A 23,494-nucleotide genomic window follows, 5' to 3' on the forward strand; every position below is an offset into this window, starting at 1 on the left:
GAGGTCTTGGAAACCTTGCTTCCAAAATTCTTCAGAGACTTACACTCTCCCTCACTCCTCCCAACTTGAAAGTGTATCATGGGCCACTCCTCGTGACCCCAGGGCAGCTCTTCCTGCCTACGGGTCCTGACCCCATGCTTTAGTAAAATCACCGTTTTTTTTTTTTTAATATTTTATTTGTTTGTTTATTTATTTATTTATTTATTTATTTATTTATTTATTTATTGGAGACCCAGAGAGAGAGAGAGAGAGAGAAGCAGAGACACAGGCAGAGGGAGAAGCAGGCTCCATGCAGGAGCCGGATGCAGGACTCGATCCCAGGACCCCCGGGTCACGCCCTGAGCCAAAGGCAGAGCTCAACCACTGAACCACCCGGGTGCCCTAAAATCACCTTTTTCAACCAAAGATATCTCAAGAATTCTTTCTTGGCCCTCGGCTCCGAAGCCTAAGCCTTTCCCCCATCGCTCGCACCATCTTACCGGTTCTCCGGGTTGGGAGTCAGGAAGGCGGGCGTCTGGCACACGCTGCCTGTGGACCCGCACGAGGCTCAGGATTCTTCCTTCGGTTCACAGCTTGTTGGACATCGGTCCACCCTGCATGTGGCCGCGGCTGCCGTTCCCCGCCGCGTTTTGCTGGGATCCTTGAGGGATGGTGGTGAGGACAGCGTCTCCTGATCTCTTAGGACTTCACTGTCGGGATCGTTCTCTCGAGAAAGCCAAGGCTTGGGAATAAAAGTGTGCGTGTCGGGACCCCTCCTCCCAGCCGGAGCTCTTCACGAGCTCTGCTAGCCCGGCGCCCCCAGCACTTTCCATCTGCAGCCCCATTTTCCCCTCTGTGCAAGCCTCTCAGACAGGTACCGCGGCCCCCCCTGCCCCCCTGAAGACAGGGAACTGAACCCTGGAATGAAACTGCCTCCTGGGGTTTACCTGGCAAGTGGCAAAGCCAGACTTTGTACCCGGACTGCGGGCTGCAAGCCCAGGGCTCCTTTGACCATACCACAAGCATCTCTCTCTAAGATATTTATGCATTGATTCATTCATTCATTCATTCATTCATTCATTCGTTTTAGAGAGAGATGAAGAGAAACAGCAAGCAGAGGGAGAGAGAGAGAATGTCCAGCTGACTCTGATGAGCACGGAGCCCAATGTGGGGCTTCATCTCACGACCCCAAGATCATGACCTGAGCCAGACTAAGAGTTGGATGTTTAACCCCTTGAGCCCCCCGCAACTGTCTCTTTAACACGGACAAGGAAACTGTCTCGTGTGAGCAGCCCCTGAGTGGCCTGCTGGGATCCTCTCCTCCTGGAGGTCCTGTCTTCATGTGATCTCCCCTCGAGTGTGAGCGGGACCTGGGACTTTCTTCTCACCAATAGAGTACAGCAAAAGTGATGAGATGTCACTTCTGGGATGCCCGGGTGGCTCAGTGGCTGAGCATCTGCCTTGGGCTCAGGGCGTGATCCCGGGGTCCAGGGATCGAGTCCCGCATCGGGCTCCCTGCATGGAGCCTACTTCTCCCTCTGCCTGTGTCTCTGCCTCTCTCTCCGTGTCTCACATGAATTAAAAAAAAAAAAAAATCTTAAAAAAAAAATGTTATTTCTGTCTTCCTAGCAGACTCTGTTCCTTGCTGGCCTTAATGAAGCAAGCTGCCGGTCATGAGTTCCCCCCATAAAGAGGTCCAGGTGGCAAGAAACTGAAGGTGACCTCCTGCCAAATGCCAGCAAGGAGCTGAGACCCTCAGACCATCCGCCCACCAGGAAATGAGCCCTGATAACAACCATGTGAGCTTGGAGATGGATCCATCCCCAGTGGAGCCTTCCAAGGAGCCCCCCAGTCCTGGCTGGCACCTGTGAGACCCTGAGGCAGAGGACCCAGTCAAGCCAGGCCTGTATTCCCGAGGAGCAGAAGCCGTGAGATGATAAATGCGTGTTGTTTGGAGCCACTAAGTTTGTGGTAATTTGTTACAAAGCGATGGATTGCTAATACACCGGGTCTTAGACACCTTCATTCATGCGTTCGGCAAATACTAGTTTGTCAGGCACCTGTCCAGGTGCTCAGCATCCATCAGTGAAGTGAAATTCGTGCTCTTAGGAAGTGTAAATTCTAGTGTTTGCATGTGTCTGGGGTGGTGGTGGTGGTGAAACAGTAGACGTAGAAGCAGGCTCCCTGCAGGGAGCTCGATGGGACTCCATCCCTGAGCCAAAGGCAGACACTCAACCCCTGAGCCACCCAAGTGTCCCGGGGGCACAGAATCCTGCAGGTCCCCTTTGGCTACTACTGTAAAGACTTGGCTTTTACGGTGAATATGATGGGGAGCCTCCAAGGGGTTGAGCTGAACAGTGACATGATCTGACTTAAACACTTTTAAGGTTTTATTTACTCATTTATTGAGAGAGAGAGAGGAGCAGACTCTCCGCTGATCTGGAGCCCGATGCGGGGCTTGAGCCTAGGATCTTGGGATCACAACCTGAGCCAAAGGCGACTGAGCCGCCACCCAGGTGCCCCCTGACTCATATTTTTAAAAGAATCACCCCATCAGGGCAGCCCTGGTGGCTCAGCGGGTTTAGCGCCACCTTCAGCCCAGGGTGTGATCCCAGAGCCCTGGGATCGAGTCCCACGTCGGGCTCCCTGCATGGAGCCTGCTTCTCCCTCTGCCTGTGTCTCTGCCTCTCTCTCGGTATCTCTCATGAATAAAAAAGAAAAAAAAAAAAAAAAAAAAAAGATCATCCCATGGTTGCAGCCCAGCACTGCTGGTGCCTTGGGGCCCCTGTCCACCCATGCAACCCGGGGCAGTTTATACATCAGCCACCCTGGCTGCCTTAATTAGCTTAGAGACCTGCCCTTATTTTTTTTTTTTAAGATTTTATTTATTTATTCGTGAAAGACCCAGAGAGAGGCAGAGACAGAGACACAGGCAGAGGGAGAAGCAGGCTCCATGCAGGGAGCCTGATGTGGGACTCAATCCCGGGACTCCAGGATCACGTCCTGAACTGAAGGCAGGTGCTAAACCGCTGAGCCACCCAGGGATCCCAAAACCTGGCCTTATTTTTAAGTGGTTTTCTCGCTCATTTTCCTTAGTGATGCCTCCAGATCCTAGCCATCCGTCAAGACCAGCTCAAGCCCTGCCTCCCCCCACCGCCTGCAGCCTTAACCTCGAGCCGTCCCCCACGCAGGGCATTAAGTACCTTTGTGCCATTAGTGGTGAAATCTTGGAATACAGGTGAGGCCCGGAGCCGACGACCAAGAAAGGATTCCGGAGGCGTCTTTGGTGCAGAGTGGGGGGTTTATGGAAGCCCGGGGACGGGCCCGTGGGCAGGAAGAGCGGCGGCCCAGGGCCTGTGAGGGGAGGCTGGTTACACACCTGGGAGTCGGGAGGGGTTTGAGGATGGCGTCCTCTCGAAGGAAGCTTGGAAGCAACGTTTCCAGCAAGGTTTCCTGAGGGGCAGCTATTGTTGGGCAAAGGTCACTTATTACCCTCTAATAAATCCGAGGCATGAGACCCTTCAGATGTGTATCGGTGGGCCGTGTGCTTGGGGATGATCGTCAACATGTATTGTGGGGGTTTAGAGATAAAGGACATTTTTAAAAAAAGATTTTATTTATTCATTCACGAGACACACACACACACAGAGGCAGAGACACAGGCAGAGGGAGAAGCCCATGCAGGGAGCCCGACGTGGGATTCGATCCCAGGACTCCAGGATCAGGCCCTGGGCCAAAGGCGGCACTAAACCGTTGAGCCACCAGAGCTGCCCGATAAAGGACCATTTCTAAAGAAATTTTTATATGTTAAAGTAGACTTCCAGGCTCCTGGGGGTCGGGCTGAGGTTGCCTTCTGCCCTTAGCGAGGTATGAACATCCAGGCAGCTGAGTCCGTAGAGGAAGGTCCCTCTGCCTTTTCAAGGACTTGTCGATGTGCCTTGTCCTCAGCTAGTCCTCCGTTCCCTTATCATAATCATGACCCTTGGGAAAACAGTAATAAAGTTTAGGGGGGGAAATGCAAGAAAAGCCGGAATGGCTGGGTACCTACAAATGTCCTTTATGTTTGGGAACCACTCGGTCCTCAACGTGAGGGCGGAGGCCGCGGGTGGAGGCTAAAGGAAGCAAGGAAGCATCGCCCCTCTAAGGCTCCATACCTAATTTTGAATTATTCTTCCTAGAGAGCCCCCCACCCCCCACACGTGTGAGCCTCAGTGGTGAAATTTTGGAGTATAGGTGAGGTCTGGAGCCGACGGCCAAGAAAGGATTCTGAAGATGTCTTTTTTTGCAGAGTGGGGGCGGTTTTATGGAGGCCCCGGGTCGCACCCCTGGGCAGGAAGAGCGGCTGCCCCGGGGCCTGGGTGGGGCGGCTATTTATATGCCTGGGAGTCTGGGAGGGAAAGGGAGATTTCAGAAGAATTGTCATCTGCTAAGGAGGACCTAAGATGCGGGAGGCCTTGCCATTGTCACGTTAAAGATTGCTTTTCCCTCAGGCGATGCATTAACATGAAGACAATTGGAAACTTCCTGAAAAAATGTCACACATCCCACCCTGGCCGGGGGTCGTTTGCGGGTTATCAGCTGGGCTTTGTCCTCAGCGAGCCCTGCTGCTCAGCATCAGGGCTGCAAAAACTGGAGGTGATTGCTGACGGCTCCCCCAGCCCTTTGTCTCCCACCCACCCCTGAGGACCCCCCCCGCCCCGTGAAAGGAAGAAAGGTTAGCAGATCAACGGGGTACAGTGAGGAAACCAGAGCACAGAGGCCACAGGGTAGGTGAGCGGAGCCCCGGGGCTCATGGGCCTTGTGACCTGTACCGGCTGTCACGTGACCCCACACACCCAGGTCCTCTCTCCGGGTTCCAGAACCCCTGCAGAGCGCGCTCTTGAGGGAGAGGCGGGTGGGGAAGGATGGCCAGCCACATCCCAAAGCCATGTGCCCCCCCCCCCCCGCCCCCTCCAGTCTGGTTCAGTCTTGATGGATCCTCATCTTCAACTTCCTCCGGAGGCCTGGCTCTCCCAGTTCCACCAGCCCTACGTTAAGAGGCTCTACAGCAAGCTGATTCGTAGACGTTATGTAACCTTATATTTTGTCTTCCGTGTGCATTCTTCAGAGAGTGAACTTGGCATTTTAGGTCTCGTGCACGTGTTTGTGGAAACATGGGACAGGTGTTTTGAAAACACCTATGAGCTGGATTTGACCTTTTCCATCTAGAGGAGGTTCACAGTACTCTTGCTGAAATGGTGAGGGGGGGGATGGTTTTGGAGACCAACATGAATGAGATTGTTAATACAAACCGATGCACATGATGGGCCACCTGGGTGGCTCAACGGTGGAGCGTCTGCTTTCCCTTCAGGGCGTGATCCTGGGGTCCCGGGATTGAGTCCCGCATCGGGGTCCCCGCAGGGAGCCTGCTTCTCCCTCTGCCTGGGTCTCTGCCTCTCTTTCTGTGTCTCTCATGAATAAATAAAATCTTTTTTTTTTTTTAAGGTTTTTTATTTATTTATAAATAATCCAGGATCACGCCCTGGGCCGAAGGCAGGCGCCAAACCGCTGAGCCACCCAGGGATCCCCTAAATAAATAAAATCTTGAAAAAAAAAAATTGATGTATGTGATAAACGAGAAATCTGAGGCTGGCTAGCGGGAGCTGGAGCCGGTGCTATATCGGCTGTGAAGAATATGAATCTTCCTCGGATCCCAAGAAATATCACCATTGGTGACTTCAGTATAAAAGTGCCAAATCTGCCCACTTAGTAAAAAAAAAAATTAAAAGGGCCACAGTCCCAGGTGAAATCTAGGGGCAAAAGTCATTTAAGCTCACCATGCAGCTGTTCACCAAAAATAGAGACAGCCTTAACTTCTGCTCTTGGATGTAAGCCAACACACCGTATAGAAGTCGTGTAAAACCGGGATGGAAGTCTGATGTCGCTTTTCTCGCTCAGCGGCTTTGAAGGCATCGGGCGGTTCCGGTGTGATACTTGTTTCCTTTCTGAACTGCATTCCTACGGCTGCCCAAGGCTCGCCTCTGTGCTGTGGCAACTGTGTTTCAAAAAGTGTTTGAGACATTTCTTTAAATGACGTAGGCTCCGAGATGTTGGGTGTTCTGCGCGCATCAGCAGGGCAGCCTCCCGGATCCCAGGACCCCGGGGTCACGACCTGAGCCATAGGCCCTCGCCCAGCCGCCGAGCCACCCGGGGGCCCCGCGCATCCGCAGCTCGCACTGCCCCCCCACTCCGTGGGGTCCCCGCAGCCGCCCCCCAGCACAGGCCCCGCTGCAGCCGTCCCCGTAAACCGCGGAGCCTCGGCGGCTGCAGCGCGGCGCTCCGAGGGTCCGCCTGCGCCGCAGGTCCCGCCCCGCCCGCCCCGCGCCCCGAGCTGGGCACGGACTGCACGGCGGCCCCGCGGCCCGCACGCCAACCCCCGTTCTCCGAACCCCGGAGGGCGCGGAGGTCACCCCGGGGCGCGGCCGGCCCGCCCACTGGGGCCCCGGGGACAGGTGCGCTCGGGGCCCGGCGCGGCCGCTGCAGCCCCGCCCGGGGGCAGCGGGCGCACGTGCGCACCCGCCCGGGGAAGGCGCACAAAGGGGCCCGCGCGGGGCCCGCCGGCTCGCACCTGCGCCAGGTCGCGCCCCGGCCGGCCCGATGGTCCGGCCCGCCCTCCCCGCCGGCCCGCGGCCGATGGTTCCGCCCACCGCGGCCCCGCCCCCTGCTGCATAGTCATGAGGCCGGGCCGCTCCTCGCCCTCCCCGGCGCGCCCTGCTGGGGGCGGAGCCCGGCGCGGGCGCGAGGCGGGGGCGGGGCCGGCCGCCGCCCGCCCGCGCCTCGCTCCCCGCCCCCGAGGCGCCGGCCCCGCCCCCCGCGCGCAGGCCCCGCCCCCGCGCGCAGGCCCCGCCCCCGCGCCGCCGCGGCGCAGGGACGGGGCGGGGCCCGGGCGGCGCAGGCCCCGCCCCCCGCCTGAATATTGATGCGGCGCGCGTCGGCGTCGCCCTCCTCCCATTGAGCGAGGCTGTGTCGCGTGGCCCAGCGTCGGCGTGACGGTTGGACGCGGGCGCGGCACTGCGGGTCCCGATTGCTGCAGCCGCTTGTCAGTGTGATGAAGATTGGCACCCAGGTAAGCTGTCACTCAAGCGCTCCGCCGCCGCCGCCGCTCCGCCGCCCCGTCCCTATCAATCACGCCGGCCCGCAGGCGCCGCGGCCGTCGCCCCGCCGCCGCCGCCCGGGTCCCCGCGGGCCGCCATCGCCCGGGAGGGCCGCGCCGGACCCGCCGCCCGGGGCAGGGGGCGGGGAGGGGGCGCGGGTGGGGGAGGGGAGCCGCGGCCGCGGGGAGGGGCGCAGGCGGCCGGGCCGGCGCGGGGGCGCGCCCCGCTGGGGGTTCCGTGTGGCTGGAGGGACGCGGAAATTTCTGGAAGGCGCCGCCGCTGCCGCGCGGGCCCCGCTGCGAGGCGCGCGCTCCCAACCGTCCCTCTTGGAGCGCGGCGCGCGGGCCTGCGCGGGCGGGGGCGCGGGGGCGCGCGCGGGGGCGGGGCCGGGCGGGGGCGCGGGGGCGGGGCCTGCGGGGGCGGGGCCTGCGGGGGCGTGGCCTGCGGGGGGCGGGGCGGCTCGGACCCCTGGAGGCGGGCCTCGGGAGCGGAGGGCAGCGGGGAGCGGGGCCGGGCCGCGCGGTGGGCCCCGGGGCAGGGCGCCCCGGTTCCTGGAATCGGCGCAGCGGGCGGGGCGCGGGCGCGGGCGCCGGGAGGTGCGGGGCAGGGGCAGGGGCAGGGGCAGGGGCGGCCGCTCGCTGGCATCCGCACTCCTGCTAGCGGATCGTGAGTCACCCGCGAAGAATTAGGAAAAGTTGAGTCCGCCTTGCCCGGTGCGGGCGGCCGTGCCCGGGGCCCCGCAGGCTCGCCGCCCGCCGGCTCGGAAGAATTAGCTCTCCGCAGAGGCGCCGGGGCCTTAGGGAGCGGGTACTTCCCCAACTTTGGGGTGAACGACACCCCCAGCTGCAGTGGGGCGTCGGGTCGCAGCCTTTTGCAGTTGAGGCTGGAGAGGGGACTCCACTGTGCGAACGCGACCCGGCGTCTCGGGTGCATCACATAACGCCCCGGGCGTGTGCTCCGAACGTGCCGAGGGAGGCTCCGGGCGGAATGGAAACGCCGGCCCGTGCGCTCGCGGGCGGTGCCCCCCCCCCCCCCCCGGAGTCGTGCGCCGGTGGATGGGGAAGGTGGCGGGTGGACCAGAGCCACCCCCGTGCCCTCGGGGTGCTGGGCGTGCTGGGCGTGCAGGCCCACGTGGGCTCGCGTCGCGGGAGGGAGGAGCGCTGGCCTCCGCAGCCCCCACCGCAGCGCCGGAGCCCGCACAGTGCTCTCCTACCAGCGGGACCCGGGCGCGTCCCTTGCCAGAGACTTGTTTATTTTCTTAATTGTGTTTATTTGTTAATGAGAAGCACAGAGAGGGAGGGAGAGAGAGAGAGAGGCAGAGACCCAGGCAGAGGGAGGAGCAGGCTCCACGCAGGGAGCCCGACGGGGGACTCGATCCCGGGACCCCGGGGTCACGCCCTGGGCCGGAGGCGGCGCTAAACCGCTGAGACCCCCCGCCCAGGGCTGCCCTGTCAGAGATTTAAAATTGGGAGTTAGAATCGGTGAAATATGTGCATGAAAATGTAACTTGAAAGCTTAGCCTCCCGTGCTGAGGATTTAAGTGTCCACAGGCTGCTTGCGTGCGGGCACATTTTGTTGGGTTCCCGTCCACTGGTTTCCACGCACTTACGCTTGTGTGTGTGTGTGTGTCCGCGTGTTACAACTTGAGGGAGGTACTGCAGGGGAGCGCTGGGAAGGTGCTGGTGCGAACGGCAACATTCTAGCTGTAACTTTCACTTTTGTTGCAAACTGTTAACGCGCTGGAAACTGTTTAGTAGGAGAAAGGCTGAAACCCTGGGGTGAGGTAAAAGCCTGTGCCTCCTGGGGCTTTTCCCCTGGCCTCTGGGCTCCTCGCAGAAATACTGTAGAGAAAATAGGATGGAGGAGAGAGGCCTTATATTGTGTTGAAATACAGTTACCAAGATATTTTTTTTTAATTTTTATTTATTTATGATAGTCACACAGTGAGAGAGAGAGAGAGGCAGAGACACAGGCAGAGGGAGAAGCAGGCTCCGTGCACCGGGAGCCCGACGTGGGATCCGATCCCGGGTCTCCAGGATCGCGCCCTGGGCCAAAGGCAGGCGCTAAACCGCTGCGCCCCCCAGGGATCCCCAGTTACCAAGATATTGAAGCAAATCTATGCCCAGGTTGCTCAGGCGCCCTCTGTTCGCTCACTTACAACAGGTGAAGTCCCGGCTTCAGCGATTCCTTGTGGAGCAGTGACCAGCAAAACTGATAGTTGGAGGTGTCTGTGGCAGCTCTAGTGCTTTGTGAAAATCTCTGTAGTTTCTGTTGGGGACAAAGTCACAGGCACTGCTAAAACTCCCAGCATTTCACGTCTTCTTTTGTGATTGGGTGCTGAATTTCAGCGAGAGGTTATTGCAGACAAAGACGTGATGTGTTTTCTCATCCAGGTGCGCGAAGCCCAAGGTCAGAACGTGTGCAGTGGACATCAGTGCCCTCCCATCACCCATTTGTGGGAATATGTATGTGCCCTTGTGTTTCCTTCCTCCATGGCTGTCCTGGTGGCCAAAGGGGTGAGGGAATAAAAGTGCAGAGGAGGGAGCTCACAGCTTAGCAGTCTGGGGTCAGCATGGGTGTGGGGAGAGCTGCGGCAGCCACGGTAGGGGGGGTGGGGGGAGTGCCATCTTATGCCACCACCAGGATCAGTTGCTGTTTTGTCTTGGACAGTGGAGATAATAGTGTCAAAAACGTTCAGTCTGGGAATTGTTAGAATCGACATTTAAGAGCCGAGAAGCCTTGATATGGTAGAGGCCTGGCTGCAGGGCCTGTCTGATGAGGCTACACCTGCCATACCATCAGGCGCCCCTTGTTTTGAGGTGTCAGCCCCACCACGTTAGTTACTGTTTCTGGAAAGTTGGTTCACACAAGCCTGTGTGACATCACAGCAAACGTGCTGTCTGACAGGGTAGTTTGAAACCGGTGACTTGGAAGCACTGTGGTTCTCAGGGTGCCGGGGGTGGGGGTGTTGGGGTGGGGGTAGAGCAGCTTCTGAACTCTCTAGGATTCCTTTTTTTTTTTTTTAATTTTTTTAAGTATTTATTTTATTTTTATTTTATTGTATTTATTTATGATAGTCACATAGAAAGGGAGAGAGAGAGAGAGAGAGAGAGAGGCAGAGACACAGGCAGAGGGAGAAGCAGGCTCCATGCACCGGGAGCCCGACGTGGGATTCGATCCCGGGTCTCCAGGATCACGCCCTGGGCCAAAGGCAGGCGCTAAACCGCTGCGCCACCCAGGGATCCCTCTCTAGGATTCCTTAGGAGAAAGGTTCTACAGTGTTTTCAAAGTCTTGAAAACTGACCTACCAGGTTACAAGACTGAGAGTCTGTGAGTAGAATTTTTTTTTTTTTTTTTTACTTTTATTTATTCATTCATGAGAGACACAGAGAGGCAGAGACGGAGGGAGCCCGATGCGGGACTCCATCCCAGGACCCTGGGGGCACGCCCTGAGCCAAAGGCAGATGCTGAACTGCTGAGCCACCCAGGCGCCCCTTAAATTCATTTTCTTATCCTGAGTTTTCCTTTAGGTGATAGCACACAGGTCCTGCCTCCTCTCCCCGTAGGGTACGCCGCTCAGTGTGGCTTGTGGGCGCTCCTGCCTGGGGGAGCTCCCCACCACCCAGAAGGCGGGTGTAACTTCGTGCAGCCCCTAGCCCAGTGCAGCCGGCTGGCCGCAAACGCCTTTCTCTTTGCCGTCTGTGAGCGATGCGTACACGGTGATAAGCGGCTGTGTCAGGTCTCGAGGTGGCAGGGAGCAGGCTGGCTGCGAGTCCTGGGGTTGAGGGTTACACAGCAGTAAGGAAAATAGGAATCTAGTGGGATCCCGGGGCCCACAGAAGGGTCGGCAGCCTGGCAGGAGTCTGGGCCTTCCCGGTTGGGTTGGACTCTCCCCTGCTGCCTGCCGCTCTGCACACGCTCTGCACACTCCCCGGCAAGGTCCCCTCCCCGCAGCCTGGGGCCCAGCACCACCGCTCATCCTCTTCCTGTTTCTCGGCGTGTGCACCCCGGGGAGACCCGCTGCCTCTCCCTCCGCCTGCCTCCCAGGCGCTGACGCCCCCTGACCCACCGGCTGGGTGCTGCTCGTCCCCTGCCTGGCCTGGGTAGGCAGCTCCTGCCTTCCGCACAGCACCCTTCCCAGCGGAGGTTGGGTCGCCCCGGAGGGCCGGTGTGTGGGTGGGTAGGTACTGTGATGCAGGTTCCAGCCGGAACAGTCTGAACAGACTTGGGAAAATAAAGCTTCATGGGAGCTTGGCGAGCTCGCAGTACGTGAATTTTAGCTCTGCGTTCTTTTAAGTTGGGTGTGTATGTGTCCTTCCCCCACCCCCAAGAATGTACTTTAGCAGAATTTCTTGCAGCGTCAGTGCAAACGCTTCTGTGCCCTGTAGGGCAGGGGAGAAACTGTGAAACTCCTGACATTTGGGGCCAGATGCTTCTGTGGTGTGGAGGCCGTCCTGTGCATTGTGGGCCATAGCAGATGCCAACGGGAGCCTTACTTCCAGCTGTGACAACCAAAATGTCTTCACATATTGCCAAATGTCACCCTTGGTTGAGAACTGATCTGAAACGGCATTTCCCAGAATGTAGTATGTGGAAGCGGAGTTTAATGGGATGTGCATCTGTATTTACATATTGTTATTTTGTATCGTATTTGTAGCCAGCATTGTTCTGTATGTTTCCATGTACTTATGTAACCCGCATGTTTCTCTTTTAAAAGATGTATCTAAGATCTCCACATAGTTTTGTGATTCTATTGTTTGTTTTCTGCTTTGTGGCCATGTCTGATGTTGCACAGCCTTTTGAGCATTTAAGTTTTGATATCTTCTCTGTTTTTTCCATTATTCTCTGGCCTGCCAAGCTCAGTGCTGGTGAGATCACAGGGGATGTGGGTAGGAAGGACGGTGCTCCTGGGTCCATTTCTAGGAGCACACGGCGCCCCGGGAGGAAGGATTGTCCCTGTGAAAGGGCCCTTGCTTTGAAGAGTCGGCTTTCTTGTTTTTCATAAAGTACTCGTTAACTCTTAATAACAAGTCCCTCATGAAGGTTTTAAGTGTCGGTTTTTAATGATGCCGATGATAGTCACAGTCGGAAAAGCCAAAGGTGTGGTGTGATTTTAAATTCTCCCAGCGGTCTCCTGAGACCATCCAGCTCCGAATTTGCCAAAACGGGCGCGTTGTTGGCTCAGGTTGAGTGTCTGCCTTCAGCTCAGGTCATGGTCCTGGGGTCCTGGGGTCCTGGATCAGCGACTCCGGATCCCTGCTGGGGGGTGGGGAGGGGGAAGAGTCTGCTTCTCCTTCTCCCTCTGCCATTCTCCCTGCTTGTTTTCTCTTTCTCTCTTTCTCAAGTGAATAAATAAAACTTAAAAATTACTAAAACGGATTCTTTTGTTTTTAGAGACTTTATTTATTCATGAGAGACACCCACAGAGAGAGAGGCAGAGACACAGGCAGAGGGAGAAGCAGGCTCCTCGCAGGGAGCCTGATGTGAGACTCGATCCTGGGACCCCAGGGTCACGCCCTGAGTCGTACGCAGATGCTCGACCGCAGATGCTCGACCGCTGAGCCACTCAGGCATCCCACCAAAACAGATTCTAATACCATTAAAACACCTTTGTTATTGGAACTTTTCTGTGACTTTAATGGATGTGGGGACCTTTGGCTTAGAAATGGTTTTAAATTTTTTTAAATTAATTAATTTAAAAAGATTTTATTTATTCATGAGAGGCAGAGACACAGGCAGAGGGAGAAGCAGGCTCCCTATGGGGAGCCTGATGCTGGACTCCATCCTGGGACTCCAGGATCACACTCAGCCAAAGGCAGGTGCTCAACCATTGAGCCACCCAGAGGTTCCTTTTTTTTTTTTTTAAAATACAGAGTTTGTTTTAACAGGATTTAGTATCTGATTTTATTTGAATATTATTATTATTATTAAAGATTTTATTTATTTGATGGAGAGAGCACAAGTAGGCAGAGTGGCAGGCAAAGGGAGAGGGAGAAGCAGACTCCCTGGTGAGCAGGAAGCCCAACATGGGGCTCGAACCCAGGACCCTGGGATCATGACCTGAGCCAAAGGCAGATGCTAAGCTGACAAAACCACCCAGGTGCCCCTTTATTTGAATATTAAACTTCAAGAGGTATCTCCCCAAACCTTGTTTGAAAAATAATTTCTTGATGAGTATTTCCCTCAATATGAGTTGTGGACTGAACACCTCCCAGGGAAGAGGGCTGTGAAGCCGGAATGGAGGGCAGCGGACGGGTGGCCTGTGCTGCTCAGCTGCAGACACTGATGACTTCCCCACACGCAAAAGGGAAAATCCTTGAACCACAGTGACAGTTTCCTGAAAGGTATCTGTGAAAAGATCTCTTTTTAAATAAGAATTTTGACAGTTTTCTTGGATTCCTCGACAGCTTTCTTAGCTTTATTAATAAAAAGGCTTAGGGATGCCTGGGTGGCTCAGCGGTTGAGCGCCCGCCTTTGGTTTTGGGCGTGACCCCGGGATCCTGGGATTGAGTCCCCACATTGGGGTCCCTGTGAGGAGCCTGCTTCTCCCTCTGCCTGTGTCTCTGCCTCTCTCTCTCTCTGTCTCATGAGTAAATAAATAAAATCTTAAAAAAAAAAATAAAAAAGCTTAGTTTGAATGCTATGGTTGGCAGTCCTGTGCTGGCTACATAACCGGCTCTTCTAGAGACAATAAACCTGAAATTCCCCTAGAATTTCTTGCATTTCTTGATCGGTGGAATTGATCATGCTCCTTAGTTAAAGCAGCTTTTGAGAGCAGCTGTGAAGTGGCCCCCTGGGAAAATAAACCCCTTGCTAAGTCTGGCAGCTAGGGACGGATGGGGCTGCTCCTCCTGCATCAGGCATGTGTGTAGAGTCACTGAAAAATGCAAATGACTCCATGTCACCAAAACTGAGTTAGCAGATTTTAGATGGGTTAAAAATAGTATAGTTCAATTTTTAAAGTATCACATGTCTGTTTTGGACAGCTATACTCTAGGCCAGGGGTTGGCAGGGACAGTCCCACTGTGGGCTGTTCTTGTGTGGCCCTGGGGCCATGCATTATACATTTCAAAGGGTCATAAAAGAAGGAAAGAAGACTACATGATGAAGATAGTATGTGGCCCACAAAGCCTAAAGTTTACCTAAAATCTGGCCCTTTACGGAAAAAGTTTGCTGACCTCCACTCAGTTCTGAACTGAAACGTGGAAGTTGGTCTGGATCTAAATGGATAAAGTTGCATAACTCTGTTGGGGATAAACGAATAACAAAAGGGAAGAAGTAGGATAGTTTCCCTTGGTGGACTGTCCCCTGCTGGGGCTGGTCTGTGATATCATCTGTGTAAAAACACGGCTGTGTAAATAGCTCTTAAACCAGAATTAGAATCGTGAAGGCTTCCATGTGACTACATGCTGGAAGCTAAATCTAGAAGTCTGCTTTAGTGACTAGTTCCTGTTGCTTCTGTGCTCAATTGTTTTTCTCTGTTGTTGGCATCTGAGCACTGGGAAACCTTGCTTCACTGATGAAGTCAGTACATAGGATTGAATTTTCTCCTGGGTTCCACTGCCTCTCCCAGAAGCGGTTGTTCTGGGACCCCAGATGCTGCTGGGAAAGCGGGGGTGGAGGGGTTCCTTGGTCAGGAGCCTCTCCTGTGGGTAGTGCCCCCTGTTTGGGCCGGGCTCAGGGATTGAGTGTGTGCTGGGTGCAGGGATTGAGGGCAGGTGGACCCTGGGGTGTGGGGCCGGGCTGGGGCGCCCTCGCTGTTCTTTGGTTTTTCTTTCTAGAATCCCCCCCAACCTTTTTGTTTGCTTGCTTTCAAATCTGTTTCAGCATTTCCTTTGTAAAAGGAAAAAAAAACGGGGGACTAACAATCTTCAGCTCCTTTATAACAGCTGTCTTCTCCCAGATGTTTTTAACCTGTCAGGATAATGTCAAGTTAACTTGCCTGAGGATGCGCTATACCTGTTGAATTATCATTTTGTCTGTTACTTTCCTTGTTTTTTAAAAATATTTTATATGAATTGACTTCCAAGTGGATAATTTAGTTAATTGAATTTGCAAGGAGTGGAAAACATTATGGAACATTCCCAGTATCCCTGCCTTCAAGCTTAAAAGAGTGTTTTTCTAATGTAATTTTTAATGTAATAAATAATACTGAAAGTGACGATTATAGTGCAAATAAAATATTTAAATATTTTTTCTTTTTACTTATATTCTTGATAGGGTGTCAGTTAAATTATCTGAAACCTGTTTAGACTAGTGAGAATAATTAGATGTTCAAAATAGTTAATGTAATATGCTTTGCTGTGTTTGATGTGGCTCCTCATTAAAAGGAGGCATCACACTACTGTACTAGGAGTATATAGAATATTAAATGTGTGGATGTGTACATAATGGTATAATACAGGTTACATGGCATTATTGGGAATGAAGCATTACAGCTAAGAGAAACCCACAGACGATAAAGTTTAACCTTTAAGTGCCCTGAAATTCATTTTAAGGGGTTAAAAATGTTCCAAAATGATCCTAGTTGTGTTTGCCCTCCCAGACTGTTCTGTATGCACAACCAGCACTGAGCTTGTTAAGGACACAATGTCCCAGCCCCTTCTGCTAGAGGACAAATTCATGGGTGGAAGTACAGAGAATGTAAGTGTATGTTTTGTTGGTGCAGCGAGGACTGTTAGAGCCGTGGCTTGGGATGCTGGGGTTAGTGTTGATTTTGGGTGGTTTGAGAGCCGGCAGTAGAAGACCGAAGGGGGGCTGTGGGATTCCCAAAGTACCAGAGGGAAGTGAGCACAAAAGAACTTCATTTCAACAAAAGTGTGTTAAGAAGAACGAAGAGGGGTGCCTGGCTGGCTCAGCCGGCAGAACGTGTGACGTGTAAGATGAACTTCCATCTTGGGGCTGTAAGCTCAAGCCCCACTTTGGGTGTAGAGATTACTTGAAAACAAAAACTTAGTAAAGGAGAAGAAAACAAGGAGGTTTACTTGGTATATTAAAGCCAAACAACTAATAGTAGATGGCATGAATAACCCCAAAGATATCAGTAACTACAATTAATGTAAAAGGGTTTAAATCTCCCAGGTGATGAGAATTCCAGACTTAGGAGAAAAGTGAAATCTAGTTAAATGCTATATGTAAGTGATACATCTAGAACACAGGGAAGTGGGAAACTAAGGGATGGGACACTGTATCAGTCTTATCCAAAAGAAAGCAGGTTTAGAAACATTAAACTGGACACAACTAGATTCAATTTACAAAGCTCTAGGGGAATACGTCATATTACTCAAAGGTATGGCCAATAACTATAAACTAATGTAACAGGGATCCCTGGGTGGCGCAGTGGTTTGGCGCCTGCCTTTGGCCCAGGGCGCGATCCTGGAAACCCCGGATCGAATCCCACGTCAGGCTCCCGGTGCATGGAGCCTGCTTCTCCCTCTGCCTATGTCTCTGCTTCTCTCTCTCTCTCTCTCTATGTGACTATCATAAATAAATAAAATTAAAAAAAAAAATTAAAAAAAAAAAATAAACTAATGTAACAGTAAAACTTTCCAAAATAGAGGGTGATGGTTCTGTGTGTAAAGGGGAGGACTCTCATGTGACTCTTGGCTAGCTGCAAACTAAGTAGACCAAAAAGGAGAAAAGATATGGAAGGGGAGTTCTTAACCTGACTGTTGACATTTGGGGCCAGACCATTCTTTATTAGGGAGCCACCCTGTGCTCTGTAGGTTATTTAACAACATCCCTGGTCTCTACTCACTAAATACCAGTAGCTACCCATCTCCCTAATTGTGATAGCCAGAAATGGTTCTGGACGTTGCCAGATGTCCCTGGGGAGCCAAATGACCTCCAGTTGAGAGCCACTGATACAAAGGATCTAAATAATGCGGCCAATAGGGGGGATGCCTGGGTGGCTCAGTGGTTGAGCAATCTGCCTTTGGCTTAGGTCGTGATCCCAGAGTCCTGGGATCAAGTCCCGCATCAGGCTCCCTGCAAGGGGCCTGCTTCTCCCTCTGCCCATGTATGTCTCTGCCTCTCTTTGTCTCTCATGAATAAATAAATCTTAAAAAAAAATAATGTAGCCAATAGATATGTACAGGAATTTGTACCCAACAAACATTAAAATATGGATTCTCTTCATTTACATGGAACATGGAACAAAACTGACCACATATAGGCCACAGAGAAAAACCCCAAGTTTCAAAAAGTAAGTCCTGTGGGCCAGATTCTCAGACCATAATGTACCCTAGTTATGAACTTAAGAGTGAAAGGATAGCCAAGAATAACTCCCTGAAAATGTTAGGACCCCCTTCATTATATCTCTTGGATTAAAGAGGATATCGAAAACTATTTTCAGACAGTATAAGTGAATGGGCTACATACCACAAGCATGGGATCAGGCAAGAACAGTTCTCAGGAAAAAGAAAATGTATAACCGAAATGCATTAGAAAACAAGAGAAGTAAATGCATTCAACTTTCAACTCAAGAAGCCAGGAAAATAAAATAAATCAAAGAAAATAGACACAAATCTATTTTTGCTTTTTGCAAATCTGATTAAGAAGAAATGAGACCGCAATATTTACAGAGGTGATCTAACTGCACATCTGAAGTTATAATAATATAACTAATATACCACATACAATTTGTTGGCAACACTTCTGAAGAGTTGTGGATGGTTTATGAGGAAGACATAAGTGACCAGAATTGACCTTGGAGGTGGAAAACTTCCTCCTACAGACCAGCTTTAGATGAAATTGAGAAGTTAAAGATTTATCTGTTTAAAAAGACTAGAGGGGCACATGGGTCGCTTAGTCAGTGAAGCATCTGCCTTCAGCTCAGGTCATGATCCCAGGATCCTGTGATTGAGCCCTGCCTTGGGCTCCCTGCTCAGCAAGGAGCCTGCTTCTCCCTCTCCCTTTGCCTGGCACTCCCCCTGCTTGCTTTTTCTCTGTCATGTAAATAAAAAGACACTAGGAGCCATTGTGTGAGTTCGATTAAACTTTGTATAAATTGTAGCAACCATCAACTTGATAAAAATATATTTGTCATTATGTTACACGGTCAAGGTTTTCAGGGTAAAGAAAAGACACACAAGTATGAAGTCAAAGTAGTTAGGTAAATACCCTGTAATCCCAAATTTGAATTGTAGATATTAGTGTTAATGTGTTTTGGGAAAAAAAAAATTTTTTTTTTAAATTTTTAATGAGAAAACATTTCCTGTGTCCTCTGAAAAGCCTAGAAACAGTGACCAAGCAGTAGCAGTGAGCACCCATGGCATCTAGATTGTGGTCTCTACATATCATTTCCCACTGAAAGGAATCAGGGCCCTATGAATGGATGGGAAAGTCAGAGTTTGGTGTAGAAAATGAACAAAATGAGCCTGGAGTAGCTTGTTTTACCTGAAAGCAAGAAAGCTATCGAGAAACAGGGTGTATTAAAGGCTCTAGGATGGGCAGCCCGGGTGGCTCGGCAGTTTGGCGCCGCCTTCGGCCCAGGGCCTGATCCTGGAGACCCGGGGGTCGAGTCCATGTCGGGCTCCCTGCATGGAGCCTGTTTCTCCCTCTGCCTGTGTCTCTACCCCCCCTCTCTGTTTCTCATGAATAAATAAATAAAATCTTTTTTAAAAAAATAAAGGCTCTAGGAGGTAACTAAAGGGGCTTGCATTGGCCAAAGATGGGATAATTTGGAACATCAAAAAATATATACATTTTTTTTTCAAAGTTAAGTTGCTCTCAACTTTTTTTTTTTAATTTTTATTTATTTATGATAGTCACAGAGAGAGAGAGAGTGAGAGGCAGAGACACAGGCAGAGGGAGAAACAGGCTCCATGCACCGGGAGCCCGATGTGGGATTCGATCCCGGGTCTCCAGGATCGCGCCCTGGGCCAAAGGCAGGCGCCAAACCGCTGCACCACCCAGGGATCCCAAAAAATATATACATTTATATAAAACTGTACTTACTTTTTAAATGTTCAAGCCCATGAGATCATAATGTACTAAAAACAGCCTCACTGGTCACTATTGGAGGATGCTGGGGAACCGGCACATTATTCTGAGAGTTGATAGCTCAAGGTAAAGAAGCAAGCCTGGGGATGCCTGGGTGGCTCAACGGTTTCGCGCCTGCCTTTGGCCCAGGGCGCGATCCTAGAGTCCCGGGATCGAGTTCCGTGTCGGGCTCCTGGCATGGAGCCTGCTTCTCCCTCTGCCTGTGTCTCTGCCTCTCTCTCTCTCTCTCTCTCTCTATGTCTATCATAAATAGATAAAAATAAATCTTAAAAAAAAAAAACATAAAGAAGCAAGCCTTAAGGAACCCTATCACTGGGGCTGCAGTGGGGAGGATGGACTTTGGGGTTGGGGTGCGGTAGGGGTTGGGAAGAGTGGCCATGGGAGAAACATCTGGAAGCATTGCTGGGAGGTCAGGAAATAGAGACTTGGGGGGGAGGGGTCCTTCACCCCCTCCTCAGTGATTGTTTCAGTAAACTTGTTGAATCAAAGCTAGATGACTTTTCTCCAAAGTGAAATTCTGGAAAATAATCTTCACAGTTGCAATTAGAGTCTTTGTCACCCAGCATTTTAACCCTTATATGCTCACGAGTAGTGTCAAGAATCCTTCACTTGCTACCATATACTTTTTGCTACATCGGATATTTTTTGTATGTGTTGATGAGGCATGAGGAAGAAGTTCTTTCCTTTTCAGTAATTCGTCTTACGGTATTTTGGAGATGTCTGACTTCCAAACCATGACTGTGGGAGGTGCCACTTCTACACCTAAGCACCAGGCTGTCACTCTCTTTTGACTCTCGTTAATGTTTGCAGAGCAGTTACGCATGTGGGCAGCATCAAGCATTACATCGTGGCTGGGATTGAAAGGCATTCCTGTGTGCCCATGGATCTGCGCCTTCCTCCACGTTCAGTCTTTCCCATTTTGAATGACACCATAATTCATAGATTGGATTCATGAACTTAACATTGTAGGCATCAAAGTTGCACAGGTTACCAGATACTGTACTGATTTGCCTGCGAGTTCTACAGTTCTGTTAGAACCAGGGTTATCGTATTCTCAGAGATAATGTGTCAAAGACACAGCAGGGCTTCAGAGCCAGACTGACCTCACAAGGGGATTTCACATCTGAGGACCCTGTTATAAATGATCTACCAGAGTGTTCTGATTAACCACTAGTGTGAACCCGATCACTCCAGAAAGCAACCATTTCATTATGCTTGTGGCTGTGTGGATCAGGAATTTGAGAAAGGGCTACAGTGGAAACGGCCTGTCTCTGCCCCACAGTGTTTGGGTCCTGAGCTGGGAAGACTCAGGCTGGCAGTGGCTTGATGGCTGAGGGCTGAAGTACTTCGGGAGGACTTTTCTCAAATCATTTCCACTGCCTTCTTGTTCTGAGTGAGTCACTAAGGTCAACCCAGATTCAAGAGCTGGGGACAAAGACCCTGCATCTCAATGCGAAGAGTCAGTGCATTAGGGGATACATAAATATATATATATATATATATGTATTTTAAGATTTTATTTATTCACGAGAGACACAACACAGAGAGAGAGAGAGGCAGAGGGAGAAGCAGGCTCCCTATGGGGAGCCTGATGCAGGACTCAATCCTGGGACCCTAGGCTCATGCCCTGAGCTGAAGGCAGATGCTTAACCACTGAGCCACCCAGGCACCCAGGGGTATGTTTTAAAAGTGTCTCACAGAGGTCTTGACATATGGAGTAGACATTTAGCTGATATTTCTTCTCTCATTTTCCCTTTTCTACCCTTTGTACAAAATGAAGAGTGAGCCTCTTAGGACAAATTTCCCATGCATCCATGCATTGGCATGGACTACATAAATAGGACTATGACACAGAGCTTTGAGACAGTGTCCTTCCAAATCGGTAGCGATTTTATCTTTTGAGTGCTTCTGCCTTAACCATAACCAGCTTGGTCATCAAGAGTCAAGGTGCCGGGATCCCTGGGTGGCGCAGCGGTTTGGCGCCTGCCTTTGGCCCAGGGCGCGATCCTGGAGACCCGGGATCGAATCCCACATCGGGCTCCTGGTGCATGGAGCCTGCTTCTCCCTCTGCCTGTCTCTCTGCCCCTCTCTCTCTCTCTCTCTCTGTGTGTGACTATCATAAGTAAATTAAAAAAAAAAAAAAAAAGAGTCAAGGTGCCCGTGGCTGAACAAGAGAGCACATGGTTGATAAGTAGCGTCCTTGGAGAGTAGTGCCAAAACCAGTTTTGCCAGCATTTTACAGGAATTGACTGAGTTCTGAGATTTTTGTAAAAGCATCAAAATTGCAAAGTTTTGTGCATTTTTGTTACTACTTCAAGCCTTGGCAAATCTCAGGTCTTATTTCTTCTGTTCCATTGGCCTGTTTATTTGTTCTTGTGCCGTTACCCACGTTTGGTTGTTACTCTGGCTCTGTAGGAGGTTTTGGAAGTTGGTGTTTCTTAAACCTTTCAAGAGTGATTTGGCTATTCATGGACCTTTATTCTCCCATATGCATTTTTAGAATAGGCCTCTTGAGTTTCTCAAAAACAACAGGAATCTTGATTGGGACTGCATGTGCCAAGAACAACTGGTCTCTCCATGAACTACCAGAAGGAGAGGCAGGCCAAGCAAAGTTGGCAGGTACGAGGTTAGTGCGCACAAACTGGGGGCATTTCTTATCCAGCAGTCCACCAGAAAGCATATAATAACAATGGTATACTTTTGACAGTAGTGAGAAAAGCCACAAGATATTTAGGAATAAATCTAGCCAAGAATACAGAAGACCTCCACAGAGACCACCCAACTTCATAAGGGACGTGGGAGGGGGCCCCGTGTTCTTAGATGGGGTCACCTGGTCCTAGAGAGATGTCTCCTCTCCCTAGATTAATCCATAAATACCTTTTTGACATTGTTAAAAAAAATTGTGTCTTGACAGCAGGAACCTTGTTTTTGTTTCTGCTCCATCCCCAGCATTTAGAACCAGAGAAGACTGTCCCTAAATATGCCGACTGAATGAATGCACAGCAAATGTATGCCCTCCCTTTCCACTGCACAGGTTGCTGGGAGCCCTTTCCAGGCGGCTCTTGGATGTGACCATCCTGTTAATGATTGATGACAGGTGACTATAGTTGATTTCACCATTCCTCTGTGGATGACATGTAGGTTCTGTTTCCACTTTTTCTTAAGGTGGCTAAAAAACATTGTTAGCATCTAGCTTTTCTTCTGTGAGTTTTTAGGCCTTTGAGGCTTTTGAGCATCAAAAAGAGGTTATTTAACAAAAAATTTTTTTTAAGGATTTTATTTATTTGACAGAAAGAGCAAGCAGGGAGAGCAACAGGCAAAGGGAGAGGGAGAAACAGGCTTCCCGTTGAGCAGGGAGCTGATGCAGGGCTCAGTCCCATGACCCTGGGGTCATGACCTGAGCCAAAACTAAGAGTAGGATGCTGAACCCACTGAGCCACCCAGGTTCCCTATTGCATACTTTAAATGAAGAGTCAAGGCTAAAATGTGAGATTAATTTGCCAAATTTTCTTAAATACTACAAATACCTTAAATAAAGTCAAATACATGTTTTATTCTGAAGCTTAACATAAAAATATTAAAATCTGGGATCCCTGGGTGGCGCAGCGGTTTGGCACCTGCCTTTGGCCCAGGGCGCGATCCTGGAGACCTGGGATCGAATCCCACGTCGGGCTCCCGGTGCATGGAGCCTGCTTCTCCCTCTGCCTATGCCTCTGCCTCTCTCTCTCTCTCTCTCTCTGTGACTATCATAAATAAATAAAAATTAAAAAAAATTAAAATCTAAATCTTCACAGGGCTGAACAACCCCCTTGTCCAAAGCCATCATTGAATCTTCTCAGACCCGCAGGAGCTCCCTTGTGGGAGCCCCACCTCAGCTAGGGGGCTGTGGCTGGGGTGACAAGAGAAGACAGGCCCACCCTCCACCCCACATGCAGTGTCTTCCCTGATTCGTCCACCTGGTCAGAGCACAAAACACTTCACCACTTGGTGGAATTCAAACAATCTGTTTATATCTCTCCTTTTCTGAAAAACTAAACTTACTCTTCCCATCCACCTGGACAGGAACGCATGGAAAACAGTAAAATGCCTGCCTATCGGATTTGGACCATGTTTCGTATTTTTGTCCACCTTTAAGGTCACAACACTAACATTATATTCTTAGGTTGATTTTTTTTTAAATTTTTATTTATTTATTTATTTATGATAGTCACAGAGAGAGAGAGAGGCAGAGACACAGGCAGAGGGAGAAGCAGGCTCCATGCAGGGAGCCCGACGTGGGACTCGATCCCAGGTCTCCAGGATCATGCCCCGGGCCAAAGGCAGGCGCCAAACCGCTGCGCCACCCAGGGATCCCTCTTAGGTTGATTTTGAGAAGACTG

At 51.2% G+C, this 23,494-nt stretch overlaps 1 protein-coding gene and 2 long non-coding RNA genes across 9 annotated transcripts in view; 2 read left to right on the forward strand and 1 right to left on the reverse strand.

Annotated features, from left to right (window-relative positions):
• The first annotated feature begins 408 nt into the window (after positions 1–408).
• LOC144302025 (uncharacterized) lies at positions 409–3,605 on the forward strand. Its single transcript, XR_013368937.1, has 3 exons — positions 409–736; positions 1,612–1,950; positions 3,076–3,605. It is a non-coding gene; the product is annotated as an uncharacterized LOC144302025 (long non-coding RNA).
• On the reverse strand, positions 3,577–6,663 carry LOC144302024 (uncharacterized). Of its 2 annotated transcripts, XR_013368936.1 has the most exons (3): positions 6,587–6,663; positions 5,796–6,013; positions 3,577–3,960 (listed from the first exon to the last, which is right to left on the reverse strand). It is a non-coding gene; the product is annotated as an uncharacterized LOC144302024 (long non-coding RNA). The 2 variants fall into 2 exon arrangements; XR_013368935.1 differs by lacking the exon at positions 6,587–6,663 and having other exon boundaries at positions 5,796–6,276.
• A 279-nt stretch (positions 6,664–6,942) lies between these two features.
• The window catches only part of PKNOX1 (PBX/knotted 1 homeobox 1), a 63,117-nt gene continuing 46,565 nt past the window's right edge, over positions 6,943–23,494 (forward strand). For 5 of the 6 annotated variants that reach the window (XR_013368938.1, XM_077879330.1, XM_077879332.1 and 2 more), the window contains exon 1: positions 6,943–7,084. Coding sequence is in view for 1 of the 6 variants with exons in the window: in XM_077879336.1 (XP_077735462.1) it covers positions 7,067–7,084 (18 nt within the window). In the remaining 5 variants the exon portion in view is untranslated. The remainder of the gene's footprint in view (positions 7,085–23,494) is intronic. The other variant, XM_077879336.1, reaches the window with a different exon arrangement.

Source organism: Canis aureus, chromosome 30 (genome assembly GCF_053574225.1).
Source record: "Canis aureus isolate CA01 chromosome 30, VMU_Caureus_v.1.0, whole genome shotgun sequence".
NCBI classification, from domain to species: domain Eukaryota; kingdom Metazoa; phylum Chordata; class Mammalia; order Carnivora; family Canidae; genus Canis; species Canis aureus.